The sequence below is a fragment of the Megascapheus bottae genome, chromosome 22 (genome assembly GCF_031878675.1).
Source record: "Megascapheus bottae isolate mThoBot1 chromosome 22, mThoBot2.hap1, whole genome shotgun sequence".
NCBI classification, from domain to species: Eukaryota; Metazoa; Chordata; class Mammalia; order Rodentia; family Geomyidae; genus Megascapheus; species Megascapheus bottae.
This window is the reverse complement of record NC_143530.1, coordinates 4,686,726-4,701,532: the sequence shown is the minus strand read 5'-3', so window position 1 is coordinate 4,701,532 and position 14,807 is coordinate 4,686,726. Positions and strand designations below refer to the sequence as shown.

General features: G+C 36.8%; 1 protein-coding gene across 2 annotated transcripts in view; it reads left to right on the top strand.

Annotated features, from left to right (window-relative positions):
* Positions 1–14,807, top strand: part of Cd2ap (CD2 associated protein) — a 40,759-nt gene that overhangs the window by 16,195 nt on the left and 9,757 nt on the right. Inside the window, exons 5-13 of one of the 2 annotated variants that reach the window (XM_090355516.1) lie at positions 1,219–1,339; positions 2,568–2,758; positions 5,222–5,300; positions 5,648–5,742; positions 6,641–6,745; positions 7,508–7,544; positions 8,246–8,308; positions 9,012–9,174; positions 9,531–9,670. In XM_090355516.1, the coding sequence (XP_090211642.1) occupies positions 1,219–1,339; positions 2,568–2,758; positions 5,222–5,300; positions 5,648–5,742; positions 6,641–6,745; positions 7,508–7,544; positions 8,246–8,308; positions 9,012–9,174; positions 9,531–9,670 (994 nt within the window). The remainder of the gene's footprint in view (positions 1–1,218; positions 1,340–2,567; positions 2,759–5,221; positions 5,301–5,647; positions 5,743–6,640; positions 6,746–7,507; positions 7,545–8,245; positions 8,309–9,011; positions 9,175–9,530; positions 9,671–14,807) is intronic. The other variant, XM_090355517.1, reaches the window with a different exon arrangement.

Sequence of the window (14,807 nt, the reverse complement as noted above, 5' to 3'; positions counted from 1 at the left end):
TATTCAAAATTTCTTAATAGACACGATATGTTTTAGACAATAATTATTTTATGAACTAACGTAAAGGAAACTGATTAATCTGATTATTAGCGAGTATAAATGTTTGATTCATGCCACTTTTGTTGGGGAAGGAATCATTTTGGAGTCAGACATATAGATTTTTTTTTTCTCTGTGTGTGTGTGTGTGTGTGTGTGTGTGTGTGTGTGTGTGTCTGTCTGTCTGTCTGTGTGTCTGTGTGTGTGTCTGTGTGTCTGTGTGTGTGTCTGTGTGTGTGTGTCTGTGTCAGGGCGCTTGAACTCTGGTCCTGGGCACTGTCTCTGAGCTCTTCAGCTCAAGGCTTTTGTCCTACCCTCGAGTCACAACACTACTTCTCCTTTTCTAGTAGTTAATTGGATGTAAGATTCTCACGGTCTTTAATTTCTGAGCTGGCTTTGAACCGAGATCCTCAGATCTTATCTTCCTGAGTAGCTAAGATTAGTAGCTAGGGGTGAACCACTGCACCTAGCCATGTATGCACTTTTGGTTACTTACACATTATTTGATTATGTGATACTTTTGTTAAAAATTTATTTCATAGTGTATGATTATAAGTTCTCATTGTAACTTGTAAAGTGCTATTAATGTTATTAATCTTATGGGCAACCTACTAAATTGCCAATCTACTTCAAATATATTTCAAGTATATTTTATTTTTTTGCCAAACTTGGGCTGGGGCTCTAAACTTGAACCTCTTTGTGCTCAAGGCTAGCAGTCCACCAATGGAGCCACAGCACCATTTCTGGCTTATATTTTTGGAGATAAAAGTTTCCTGGACTTTCTTGCTCCGGCTGGCTTTTAACCCAGATCCTCAGATGTCAGCCTCCTGATTATCTAGTATTACAGGCATGAGCCACTAGTGCCTTGCTTTTCCCCATGTTTTTTTTCTTTGTTTGTTTTTGCCTGTCCTGGGCTTGAGCTCAGGGCCTGAACACTGTCCTTGGACAGTCAAGGCTAGAGCTCTGCCACTTGAGCCTCAGCACCACTTCTGGCTTTTTTTCTATGTATGTGGTACCAAGGAACTGAACCCGGGTCTTCGCCTAGGCAAGCACTCTACCGCTGGGCCAAACTCCTGGCTCTCCCCATATTTTGCGTTGTTGTTGTTCATTTTATAACTTTTCCCCCTAGGGCAACGATTTTCCCTTAAAAGGAATGTTTATTTTAGTTGTGAACTCTTTTAGGTAGAAGAAGGCTGGTGGAGTGGAACCTTGAACAACAGATTGGGTCTGTTTCCCTCCAACTTTGTAAAAGAGTTGGAAGTACCAGAGGATGGGGAAGCTCGTGAAGGCCAGGAGGATCCAGGTACATAGAAAAAACCCATTTTCTGCATACCAGTAAGCTTCAATTTAGGACCTACATTTATTTGTTTTAATTTTTGAAATAGCATTATCTACTTTGAATATTCAGTTAAGCTTAAATGATAACAAAAGTGAACTGAATAGTGGAGTCATAAGACATTTTCCTTTCTCTGATCTCAAGCCTCAGGAACCTTTATTGTAAAATACTGCTTATGTTAACTGGTCTTTCCCTATTGAATATGTGTTTATGTACATTTTTGAACTGCTGAATTTATAGAGGTGGTCTGATACTTAAGAGATGAAAATTATTTTAGATATATTTCTAATTTTTCCATGTTCATATTATGTGTGTGTGTGTGTATGTGTGTGTGTGTGTGTATACATATATATATATATATATATTTTTTTTTTTTTTCTGTGCAGTCAAATGCCAGTCAGTTTTTTTTTTTCTTTTTTTGTTTTGTGCGTTTGCTGACCTTGAACTCTGGGCCTGGTTGTTGGCCCTGAGCTCTTCAGCTCAAGGCCTAGTGCTCTACTACTTGAGCCACAGCGTCACTTCTGGTTTCCTGGTGGTTAATTGGAGATAAGAGTCTCATGAACTTTAGTGCCCAAGCTGGCTTTGAACCGCAATCCTCAGATCTCCCTCTCCTGAGTAGCTAGGATTATAGGCATGAGCCACCCATGCCCAGCTTGTCTATTTTATTTTTTGTTTATGTAGTACTAAGGAATTGAACTCGGGACTTCATAAATGATAGGCAAGCACTCTGCTACCGCGCCACATTTCCAGCCCAGATTATAAGAATATGACAAGACATTCTTACCTGTTAAGATGTTTGCTGAAAACAAATATATTGCCATATCATTCTCCAGTGGGTTGTTCATAGCCCTTTAAAAATGATTATACTTTAAAATTTAGTCTTAGATTATTTTATTTTTGGCTGAATTTTATATGTTCTTGTCTTGACCTGTTCTTGTTTGGCCTGTTTTGCCGAGTATCTTACAAAGAAAAGTAGCTAATTAAATGTACATAAAATTACTGCTTTCTACAACAACAAAAATGAGTACAAGGTGTACCTTACTCTTACATATTTTAATACATAATCATTTTTATTGCTTTAATTCTGCCATTAATAAATGGTAGGCATAGTAGCCTAGAGACCTTATAGAAGGGAATATATTAGATTTTGTGATTCTGCATGGTATCATCCTTGAAAACCAAATGATTCTTTCAGATTCCACTTTGGTTGGGCCTACCTCCCCTTCGCCGTCTCCAGGAGGTGTGGGTGACAGTGCACCCGGATCAGTTACACAGCCAAAGAAATTTCGAGGTATTGGATTTGGAGATATTTTTAAAGAAGGCTCAGTGAAACTTAGAACAAGAACATCCACTGGTGAAACTGAAGAGAAAAAAGCAGAAAAGATGGTAATGATGAATTTAATTTAGATTAACTTCCATCCATTATCTGGTTTAGTTATTGTTTTTTTAGTATTAGGGTGTAAACTGAGGACCTCGTATTTGCTCAGGACGGCCTCTGGCTCTTGAGTCATGCTCCCAGTCTTTTTCACTTTAGTTATTTTTGAAATAGAGTTTTTGGTTAGGGCAGATTTGGGTTAGGATTGGTCTTCAACTGCGGTTCTCCCATTTTTACAGTAGTAAGCCACTGTGTCCTGCTTGGATTTTATTGTTTTTATTGGTTCTCCTCTCTGTAGCCCAGTCTGGCCTGAAATTCGATCCCCCTGCCTCCATTCAGTTGCTGGAACTACAGGTGTGCTCTGCCTTGCCATTAAGCATTTTAAAAAATATAAATGTCAGGTAGCAGCTCCATTAGATTTCTTTTTTTTTGAATCAGTAATGATTATGAAGGAGGAAAAGCTTGTGGGGAAGTCCTCTTCGAATTTGCAATGATTACTTGAATGTTTGATTACTTTGGGCTTAAAACTTTAAAAAAAATTAGGACAGAAAATTAGGACTTAATTTTTACATGAACTTATAGAGAAAGCTTCAGGTTTTTTAGTTATAGCAGTATAAGGTGAATTTTTTTCTTTTTAACCTTAAGATTTTCTTTTCAAGTGGGCCTTTTAAATGAATTCCCAGTGACTAACTTTCCTTATCTCTCCTCTGAATATATAGACTATTTTGAAATAAAATGAAATTTTATTTTCCATTAACATTTTGCTAGCATTTTTCACTGATATAAAGTAAGTGATCCATAATATTAGGCTTTAGTATAAACCCTTGAGTTTTTGAAACTGAAGGTTTGAAAATAAACTCAAGAGTTTTCTTCAGGAAAAAATGACTGCCCTCCTCCCTCCCTTCATCTCTTTCTCTTCCTTTCTTTCTCTTGTTCCTAGTGTCAATAGTTCAGAGATTGTATTTGCTGTATTCACATTGATGTTAGGGGGAGTATTTCTCTGTATTTGTCATTTGTATGCCTTGATCTCTTTTGTGGTATTGGAGTTGAACTTGAGTCCTTGAGCTTACTTAGTAAGTGTTCCTATCACTGAACCACACATCCAGCTCTCTCTGCTTTTTGTTTTTTTTTTTTTCCCCCAGTCCTGGTCTTGGGCTCAGGGCTGAGCACTGTCCTTGGGCTTTCTCAAGGCTAGAGCTCTACCATATGAGCACAGCACCATTTTCGGCTTTTTTCTGTGTTTGTGGTACCCAGGAGTAGAATCCTAGTCTTTATGTATGCTAGGCAAGCACTCTACTGCTAGGTCACACTTCCAGCCCAGCCCCTCTCTGGTTATTTTTAACAGACGTTCTCTTGCCGTGACATGTGCCTGGGCGTGACCTACCTGTTTGGTTTCTCTCCCATTTAGATAGGTTATCGAGAATGTGCACCACGTGCAGCTCTTTAGGAATCTTTTGGCTTTTCTGCCCAAGGTAGCCTCAAAACTCCATCCTCTAGTCTCTCAGCCTTCCAAGTAGATAGGATTATATAGACATCAGCTTCTGGTGTCCTGCTTTCATTCACAGAAGTTTAAACTATTTTAATACTTATTAATGTCTTAATTAGTGATGAAGTAAAAGCGTTTTTAATATCTTCCCATCTTGTTTTAAGGTTTAGTCTATTAAGTGTTCACTTTCTAGGGTCAGACTTCATAGGTTCAAAACTGGATTTTAGTACTGAACTGAATGTGAACAGATTATCTTAATTGCTTCTTAAACTTCTCCTTCTTCTCCCCCTTTTCCTTCTTCTTCCCCTTCCCTTCCCCTTCCTCTTCCCCTTCCCCTTCCCCTTCTCATTTGCCAGTCCTGAGGAATCAAACACGGGTCTTCATGCATCTAGCTAGGCAAGCACTCTACCACTAGGCCAGACTCCTGGCTCAATTGCTTCTTAATCTAGCCAGAGATAATAATAATACCTATGTTGTATAGTATAAGACTCAGTGAATAGATATGTGAAGTGCTTATTTTTCTAGAAATTCCAAAATCACAACTGTATTACGGATATCAGAACATGTTTATTTTTCCTAATGAGTTTTAAAATTGATAGCCATTGGTTGGGAGTTTGGCCTAGTGCTAGAATGTTTGCCTCGCATGCACAAAGACCCAGGTTCGATTCCTTGGTACCATATACATATAGGAAAAAAAGCTGGAAGTGGTGCTATGGGCTCAAGTGGTAGATCTCTATCCTTGAGAAAGCCCAAGGACAGTGCTCAGGCGCTGAGCTCAAACCCAGGACTGGCCCAAAAAAAAAAAAAAAAAAAGTTGCTAGCTATAAGTTATCACTTAAGAATGTTTTGCTGACTTCAATCATGTTTTTTTCTTTTTTTTTTTTTTTTTCTAATCATGTTTCCCCTTGGGGGAAACTGTAATAGGAAACTATTTAGTAGTATTATTTTCTTTTCACTTATCTATTAATAGCATCCATTTCTGTTGTAGCCTTTACTCATACAACCACAAGGATCCAAAACTCAAAGTGTGGAAATAATGAAAACAGACACTGAAGGTAAAATTAAAGGTAAGGCTGTGAGTAAAGTATACTCCAAATACATTATTACACTTGTTACTTTGTAGTACATATCAGGATATGTGATTCATGCCTCATGCAGGAAAAGATCTTGCCATTCTTTGTTCATTGATGTAATCCTTTCAGTTAGAATTGTGCCTCATACATACATTAGGCAAACACTTGAATGATTAATGAAATTATTTCTTTACATCATATTGGCTATACATTTTAAATATTAAAATATAAAGAATGATTGAATTCATCAAGAGTATATATTGCTTTATACAAGATAGAGCTTACTAAGTATTTGCTGAACCAATTTTTATAATACACTTTGTTTACTTTCTTTGTTTTAGCTAAAGAGTATTGTAGAACATTATTTGCTTATGAAAGTACTAATGAAGATGAGCTTACTTTTAAAGAGGGTGAAATAATCCATTTGATCAGTAAGGTAAGGTAATTTTTAATAAGTCATTTAACTTATGAAATACTTTTCAAAGTTCGTATGTGTCTCCAGAATGTTAAATTAGAAGAACTGGGACTTTGTCTTTGATTTGGGTCCTTAGTAACACAAGGGCTCCTTACTTCCGTACTGGGGTTTGAACTCAGGGCCTTCTATGCATAATGCTGTCACTTGAGCTGCTCTGCATACTTGCTTGACTTGGCTGTTTTTGAGATAGGATCTTGCTTCATGGTTAGGGCTGTCTTAGATATCGATCCTCGTATTTGTTAATTTCTAAAGCTGGTAAGTAATTTTTATTGTATAAAGCATTGAGAAAAATGATATTTTGGAAATTCATTATTTTCTATCCTTTTTTTCTTTTCATATTCTTGTTTTAGGGCTTGAAATCAGACTCTAGGAGCTGTTTCTGAGCTTTTTTGCTCAAGGTTGCTTTACTGCTTAAGCCATAGTTCCACTTCCAATGTTTTTGTTGCTTAATTGGAGATAAGAGTCTCCTTTTTCTAACTTTTATCTTTATCTTTTCTTGAGTACCTTTTAGCCTTGTGAGGAAAGTTTAAAATTGATTTAATAAAAAAAAAAAAGTCAAACTCAGGTTTTGTAATTGCTGTTAAAAGTAGTATGTGGAGAATACTATTTCTTATGAGAACCTTATGTTCTGTTGACTTTTTTTTCTTTTTCTTTTGGGGGAGTGAAGGACATATCATTGAACCTTAGGGGTGGGAGGGGTTATCAAAGCACCAAAGACTGAAGACAAGATGCCAGCCAGCTCTGGTTTCCTTCCCCCAACCTGTCCTCTCAAAACTTTGTTTCTTATAAAGGTATTTGAATTTGTTATTTTGTTGTAAACTTCTGTTCTTAAAAATAACTGTTGCTGTTTTGTTTTTAGGAGACTGGGGAAACTGGCTGGTGGAAGGGAGAACTAAATGGTAAAGAAGGAGTATTTCCAGACAATTTCGCCATTCAAATAACTGAGCTGGATAAAGACTTTCCAGTAAGCCTTTTTTTCCAGTGGTGACAATACTTTTAACATGTTACCATTGTGTTTTGAAGGATAGTGTTTTACATTGCTGTTAATTAGTTTTTATGAAGAAGTTTCTTAAAATTATATATTTAGGTAAATGGTAGTTGAATTACAGTGAAAGAATGTAATAGATAAATGCCAAATAGGAAAGTGGAGATTATAACATAGAGGGATAGACAGTGGAAAAACACAGTAAGACATACTGCCATATTTGATTTCCACCAATGCAGAAAGTCCTAGGCGGGGAAGACTTCTAAGTGAGGAAAAAGAAGCTTTCACCTTTTGGGTGTTCTTAAGAAAAGTGAAAGACAAGTCTAGTATTGCTGCTTTATTATTTTTTTCAACAAACAAGGTCTCTTCCACTTGTTTCGCCATTCCCATCATCTGTCCTTGAGCTGTTTGAAAGGGAAACAGTGATGGTTAGGAATATTAAACCAGGGAGCCAGGAATGGGAAGGATCATTTAATCATTAGGATATCCATTGATAGGGTTTGAGGTAGTTGGACTGTAACTTTTGATCAAGGAGCTGGAGCTGGAGCTCAAGCTCAAGCTCAAGTACTAAGAGGATTTGTCTAGCCTGCTCAAGGCCCTGGGGTCATTCCCAATCATTTTGGCAATAATCAGATGGTGGGGGGAGATACTTATTTAATTTAGGCTACTAACAATCAGGATTGTTTTAAGTTACTGCTTAGTATATAACTTGCCAACATTTTTACTATTTTTCTAAAACAGAAACCAAAGAAACCACCACCTCCTACTAAAGGCCCAGGTATGTAAGAAATACATTATCCAGTTTTCTGTTTTAAGTTCTAAACCAGTTAAGATTGGGTTAAGTGTAAACTATTAATTTTTATTAGCAAAAATAATTTATATGTTTAGAACTGTACAAAAATTGGGTGTTCACATGCATTACTGCCCATTGTTATATAGTTTAAGATAAATGGTATAAAATAGAATCCTAGAGGAATGTAGTAGTGAATACCTGTATTCCCAGCTCTCAGAAGGCTAAGGCAGGATTATAAGTTTTCAGGCCAGAGTTGGTACATAGCAAATTAAAATTGAAGTATAAACATTAAAATTGGGATTTTGACAGTAGCCAGTATTTTAGTTAGGTAAAATACTGAATTAATAAAATTGATCAAGTTTTAACCTGTTTTAGAAAACTTAAGCAGATGTATATCTAACTAGTCATTCTGACCATCTCAGCTTCTTTCCATTGAGATCCTTTCCGAAGTGTTGAGGCTCTCCTGTTGCTTGGATCATGAGCATATGCTACCTCGCCCAGCTAGTTTTTGGTGAAGGGTCTTGAACTTTCTGCCCCACTGGCTTTAAACCATAATCTTCCTCAGCTTCTTAAGTAGCTAGGATTACAAATGTGAGCTTGTGTCCAGTTTATTATTCATGTTTTATAATGTAATATTTTTATGCTTTAAAATCATCTTATAGTTTTCTTAAAATTACTCTCCCTAGCTCCAAAGCCTGACCTGTTAGCTGCAGAGAAGAAATTTTCTCCACTGAAGCCTGAAGAAAAAGGTGAGGCCAGTGTTATTTACACTCCCACCTTCCCTTAAGCAGGACTTTGTTTCCTTGTCATAAAAGGATGTCTCTGCAGGAACTCATTTGAACCAACTTCTCACTAGCGTCTATTGGTTTTAAAATGTGTAGTTTCCTGGGAGAGGGACCATTTGATCAAAGTGTGAATAGGAAGGAGTTAAGCCTTTACTTTAAACTCATAGCAGTTTACATTGATCAAAAATTCAGCCTTTTTTAAGCTGGGTACCAGGGGCTCATGCCTGTAATCCTAGCTACTCAGGAGGCTGAGACCTGAATGAAGATAACAGTTTAAAGCCAGCCTATGCAGGAAAAGTTCAAGAGAATCTTATCTCCAATTAACCACCAGAAAACCAGAAGTGGCGCTGTGGTTCAAAGTGGTAGAGCTCTAGCCTTGAATTCAAGAGCTCAGGGCCAGCTCCCAGGCCCAGAGTTCAAGTCCCATGACTGACCAAAAAAAAAAAATACAGCTTTTTTTTGAGTAGAGATTGTATTAATCATAATTATTTCAAATAAAGTATAGGAAAATAAGCAGTAAATAACTGATTTATCATTAACATAGTTTCCATTGAAATTTAAGTGTTAAAATTTAAACTGGGAGTTTTCCAGTCTAACTTTTTTTGAAAAGGCAAAACCTATGTTCTATATATTGTTGATAACTTGTTAATTTTTTTTTAATCATCAGATGAAAAACCACTATTGGATCAGAAACCTAAACCAACTGCTCCACAAGTCCCACCTAAAAAGCCAACTCCACCTACCAAAGCCAATAATTTATTGAAATCTCCTGCAGCTGTGTACCCAAAGCGGCCCGAAAAACCAGTTCCTCCACCACCTCCCACAGCCAAGTGAGTTTTACCTATTTCTGAACTAGGCTGTTGATTTCCTGTCTTTGTTCTAGGTGGATGTTTATGTTGCCTTTGTAAGTCTATAATTTAGTTTTATATATATATATATATATATATTACATATTTTTTTATAGACTATAGTTTGTTAAATTTCAATCTTGTATTCACAATAAGCTGAATACACTGGAAACTTGACATTTCTGATTCTATAAAATGATTTGGACAGATATTTGTGGAAATCATACAAAAGTAATCAGTGTTAAAGATCTTTAATGCCTGTCAGTTATAATTTTAAAAAAGTAAAAAAGTTGTATGACGTTCTCGAGTGATATTTGTGGATGTTGTGTATATTTCAGAATTAATGGAGATGTTTCTATTTCGTCAAAATTTGAAACTGAGCCAGTATCAAAACCAAAGCTGGATTCTGAACAGTTGCCACTTAGACCCAAATCAGTAGATTTTGATTCATTTATAGCAAGGAACTCTAGAGAAACAGGTAAGTCAGGCTGGACAAAGGTACTACTTTGAAAGAACTGGTCATATATTGTTGATGAACTATTTAAGAGATTTGTAAATATCAGTTGTAGAAAGAAATACTGAGAGCCAGGTGCTCTGGCTCACAACTGTAATCCTAGTTACTCAGGAGGCTGAGATCTGAGGATCTCGTGGTTCAAAGCCAGTCCAGGCACTTTTAAAGTCCATGAGATTCTTATTCCCCATTAACCACAGGAACCAGAAGTAGTGCTGTGGCTCCTGTGGCTCCTGTGGCTCAAGGGCTTTAGGATGGTAGCCTTGAGCTGAAGAGCTCAGGGACAGCACCCAGGCCCAGAGTTCAAGCCCCAAGACTGAGGGAAAAATAATTAAGGGGGCCAAATCTTTATTATGCTTACTGATCAGAGGTTTCTTACTGATCAGAAGCCGGTAATGAGTAAGTTTCCACACTGGTAAGGAAACCAATCTTCTCAGTGTTTTGCAATGGGAGACTGTACCACCTAAATCAGACAGATAAGAATACATTCAGTTTTTAAAAGTTTGAAAATAAACTGAGGCGCTAATGCTCATGCCTGTCTTGTACTACCTATTCAGAAGTTGAGGTCCAATGTATCACAAGTCAAAAGCAGCTCAGGCAGGAACGTGTGAGATTCTAACTCCCAAATAACCAGCAAAAGCTGGACAGGAGGCATGGTTTAAGTAGTAAAGTATCAGCTAAGCTATCTTGAGATCCTGAGTTCATATCCCTGTACCAGCATCAGTTTATATTTGATAAAACTTACTGAATTATTTTTCTTGGGGTGAAGATGTTCCCAACACAAGAGATTATGTTGTTAGTGGTTATATATCAATAGACTAATTTTGCTAATTGTTCTGTACTAAAGTTTAGGGGGCACTTTTTCTTTTCAGATTAACAATCATATTGTCTGTACTTCTTGATTTTTGTTGTGCCCTCTGGGTCATAACATTGAAATATTGCAGCAGTGGTCTTCTAGGAAAGGTCTTTCAATTATAGAAGCATTACTTTGTGATAATGATTATTTTTTATATTACTTTGCATTTGCTTTTAGGTTTTTACATTTTTCAGAGCACGTTATCATATGTTCTCATTTTATCTTTATAGTAAATGAAGGAAACATGTTATTTCCTGTTTTTAGCATCTAAACAGTAAGCAATAAATATGTCAAAATACTCTTAATTGCATACATCAAGCATACTATTTTAGCTTTGGTGCTAACATTTTATTTCCACTTAAACTTACTTTTTTTTCTTTTTTTTGTCAACGTGAAGAATCTAAAGTGTGGCTGTTTTTTAGTCTTTTGAATTCATCTTTTATGAATCCTTTTGTTAGGTACACATGTAACGGGTGGTATCAGATTCATACTGATTTCTGAGAAGCAAAATATTGATAATAGTTCAGAGGAATTCACTGAAATACAGTATTCTTTGGTAGAAATCTACTTATTTATGTCTTGTAAAACAATCCTTTATTATTTTGTTAACTACCTTATTTCTAAAAAGTTTTTTATTTTTTGTTTATTTTTTTTGTCAGTGGTGGGGCTTGAACTCTGGGCCTGGGTGCTATCCCTGAGCTGAAGAGCTCAAGGCTACCACCCTACCCCTTGAGCCACAGCCCACTTCCTTCTGGTTTTCTAGTAGTTAATTGGAGATAGGAGTCGCATGGACTTCAGTGCCTGGGTTGGCTTTGAACTGCGATCCTCAGATCTCAGCCTCCTGAGTAGCTAGGATTACAGGCTTGAGCCACCATGCCTGGCTTTTTTTTTTTTTTTTTTTTTTTTTTTTTGCCAGTCCTGGGCTTGAGCTCAGGGCCTGAGCACTGTCCTTGGACTTTCTCAAGGCTAGAGCTCTACCACTTGAGCCTCAGCACCACTTCCGGCTTTTTGCTATGTATGTGGTACCAAGGAATCGAACCTGGGTCTTCATGCATGCTAGGCAAGCACTTTAACCACTAGGCCATACTCCCGGCCTCCCCCCCCTTTTTTTTTTTTTTTAAATTTAAAAGTAGCCAGTATGTTTTCTAAGTTCAAGTTAGTTTGAGCCAGTTATTTGCACAGTTTTCATACTTTGAGTCTATCCCAGAAGTCTTTGCTAGGATAACAGGAGCTCAGTCAGGCATGTGTGAATACATTTTAGCTTGTGGAGTTTGCTAACATCAGGTGCAATTGGCTCTTTTGATGGAGTCCCTTTGGAAATGGAAGAAACAACATTTAAATGTACAGCATGTATTTGTAGCTCACTTTGTATCATTCTTGAATAATTGATTTATTTAGTTTCAGAGTAGTGGACATTTGAAAGCACTTCGTGTAAAACATATCTCACTTTTTTCTGCACCATCTCCATGTATTCACCAGAAAAGCTGCTCCTTTCCTGTAGGTGGGATCCCAGTAGCAGAATCTGTTCGTGGTGGCTAGAAGGTTTTTCTTAAATAGGGGGCCTTGTTTTTCTCCTATATACACAGTGGCTATGTATCTTTCCTACAGAAAAAAACCCTACGTTAAGAGTTTGACAGCTTCTCACTTCTGGTTTTTCCTTACATAAATACAGAAAAAGAGATTCTAAGACTTGTACAAGCCAGAAAATTAACATCTAACTTCCAGATAAACTATTTCTTCCAGTTACTTTGGCTAACTTTTTTTTTTTTTTTGCCAGGCATAGGGACTGAACTCAGGGCTTGAGCACTGTTCTTGGGCTTTCTCAAGGCTAGAGCTCTACCACTTGAGGCACAGTACCACTTCCAGCTTTTTTCTATGTATGTGGTACTAAGGAATCGAACCCAGGTCTTCACTCATGCTAGGCAAGCACTCTTACACTAGGCCAAATTCCCAGCCCATTTTGGCTAACTTTTATGTAATACACCTGTACACTATAAAGTTTAAGATATTTTGAAGATTGAGTTAAGTGAATATTCAGTCAGCAGCTGTTAGGTCCACAGTAGTATAGCAGACCTAGGCAGTATCTTTTATCTCAGTAAAAGGAATAGTTGCCAAGAGCAAAGTGTGTGTGTCCTAAACATGAATTCAGAGGCTTCCCGGGGTCCTCTTTCAATAAATTATTAGCATATCTCATACCAAATGATTGTCCTGTGTCTGTAGTAACTTTCACTAGAAATAAGTATTACAGTGTTTAGGAAAGGGGATAGGTAGCTAGGAAGCATTGGAGTTTGAACTCAGGGCCTTGTTAGGCAAGTGCTCTATAACTGGAGCCATGCCTCTTGTTTGTTCTGGTATTTATGTATTTATTGCTTGGACAAGCTTCTGGCTAAAACACTCATACCTCTGTTTCCTGCATTGTTGGGACTACATACATGCACTGTATGTACTCTAGCATGTTCTTTGAAATAGGGTCTTGCTAACTTTTTGTCCAGGATAGCTTTGAGTAGTCACCTTTATATCTCTGCATAGCATCCCACTCAGATTTCAGTTTTTTTTTAACTAACATGATTAAACATGAGATTTGTTTGTGTCATATATTTTACACACATTGTTTCAAGATAATTTCATGTAGTATTTTTTCATCTGTCTTTATTTTGACTGCCTGACCCCATTATCTGAGGTCAAGTATAGAATCATGCTAGCACTTAAAAATAGTTGATCGTTTTTTATTTTATACATTCAGATTAAGAATGTTCTTCTACCTGTACTTATAAAGTTATTACCCCTTGTTTGTGAGGTATTTTTAGTCACTAAAATGAATTCTATGTGACATTAGATTTAGACATAATGTATATTTCTAGCTTGCTTGAAATGTAAAACATATGGAACCTTTTATTCAGTGTTCTCTTATTAAAGTAATATTGAGCTGATTTACAATAAAAAGTACACTGCTGTTAAAAATGGAGGAAATAGGGAATAGTCTTAGGTTAGTTTCTTTTCCATATCTCTCTTCTGAAAATTATTGAATGATTGGTTATTATGCCTACTAGAAAATGGGACGTTGAAGTTCTGATGAGTGTGTCTTTCTTCCACTCGTCCCTCAAGTTAGATCCCTCTCATTCTGTTATATATCTATGAAAGATAGGAATTTTCGAGTTTGTTCTTATATTTTCTGTTTATAAGCTATATATAAATATTCATATATATGTTTGAGATAATATATACATACGTAAACTGACCTTGGTGCATGTGTGTATGTGTGATTCCTAGAATATTCAGAAAACATGGCATAACTAAAGTCCACAGTTCCACAGCATGCAACACAGTGGTTTACTATATAGTAACTAGGAACTATGTTGTAATTTTTTTCTCCTTTTCAAAAGCTTCATTGAAATTGGCTTTAAGGAAAATATCACTGGCACTACCAGTTAATTATAAAATTCACGAGGCCAAATTATTCTAAATAGTGAATTTCCTGAGAAGTAGAATTATTTTTAAAATTAGTTTGAAAGCACTAAATAGAAAATTTAGGATAAACATAGCTCTTTTATTGAGTAGGCTCAATTGGTGAGGTACTGTAATTAGAGTGTATGTAACCTCCTTAGATTTGATTATTTTGTTTTTTTAGGGTTTTTTTGGTGCTAGTCCTGGGCTTGAGCTCAGGGCCTGAGGGCTGTCCTTGGACTTTCTCAAGGCTAGAGTTCTACCACTTGAGTCTCAGTACCACTTCTGGCTTTTTTTCTATGTATGTAGTACTGAGGAATTGAACTGGGGTCTTCGTGCATGCTAGGCAAGCACGCTACCACTAGGCCAAACTCCCGGCCCATTGATTGGTATTTTTACTTGACAAGTTCTTCTAATATTCAATGGAAATTTTGGGGGAAAATGGATAAACTTCAGTTTTATTTTAAGGCTGGCCTATTTTTGTTTGAATAGGTTTCTCAGTATTTACTATGAAATTTATGGTGGGATTTTCCTGATGTTTCCTTTTGAATAGTAGACTTTATTTATTTATTTATTTACTTGTTTACTTACTTTGAGCTGGGGCTAGGGCTTGAACTTGGGGCCTAGGGACTGTCCCTTAGCCATTTTACTTGAGCCTGGTGCCCTCTGACTTGAATCACAGGTCTACTTCTAGCTTTCTTACTTGTTAATACCCTACAAGTCTCATAGACTTTCCTTTCCAGGCTGGCTTTTTTAACACAATCCTCAGATCTCAGCCCTCCTGAATAGTTAGGATTCCAGGCT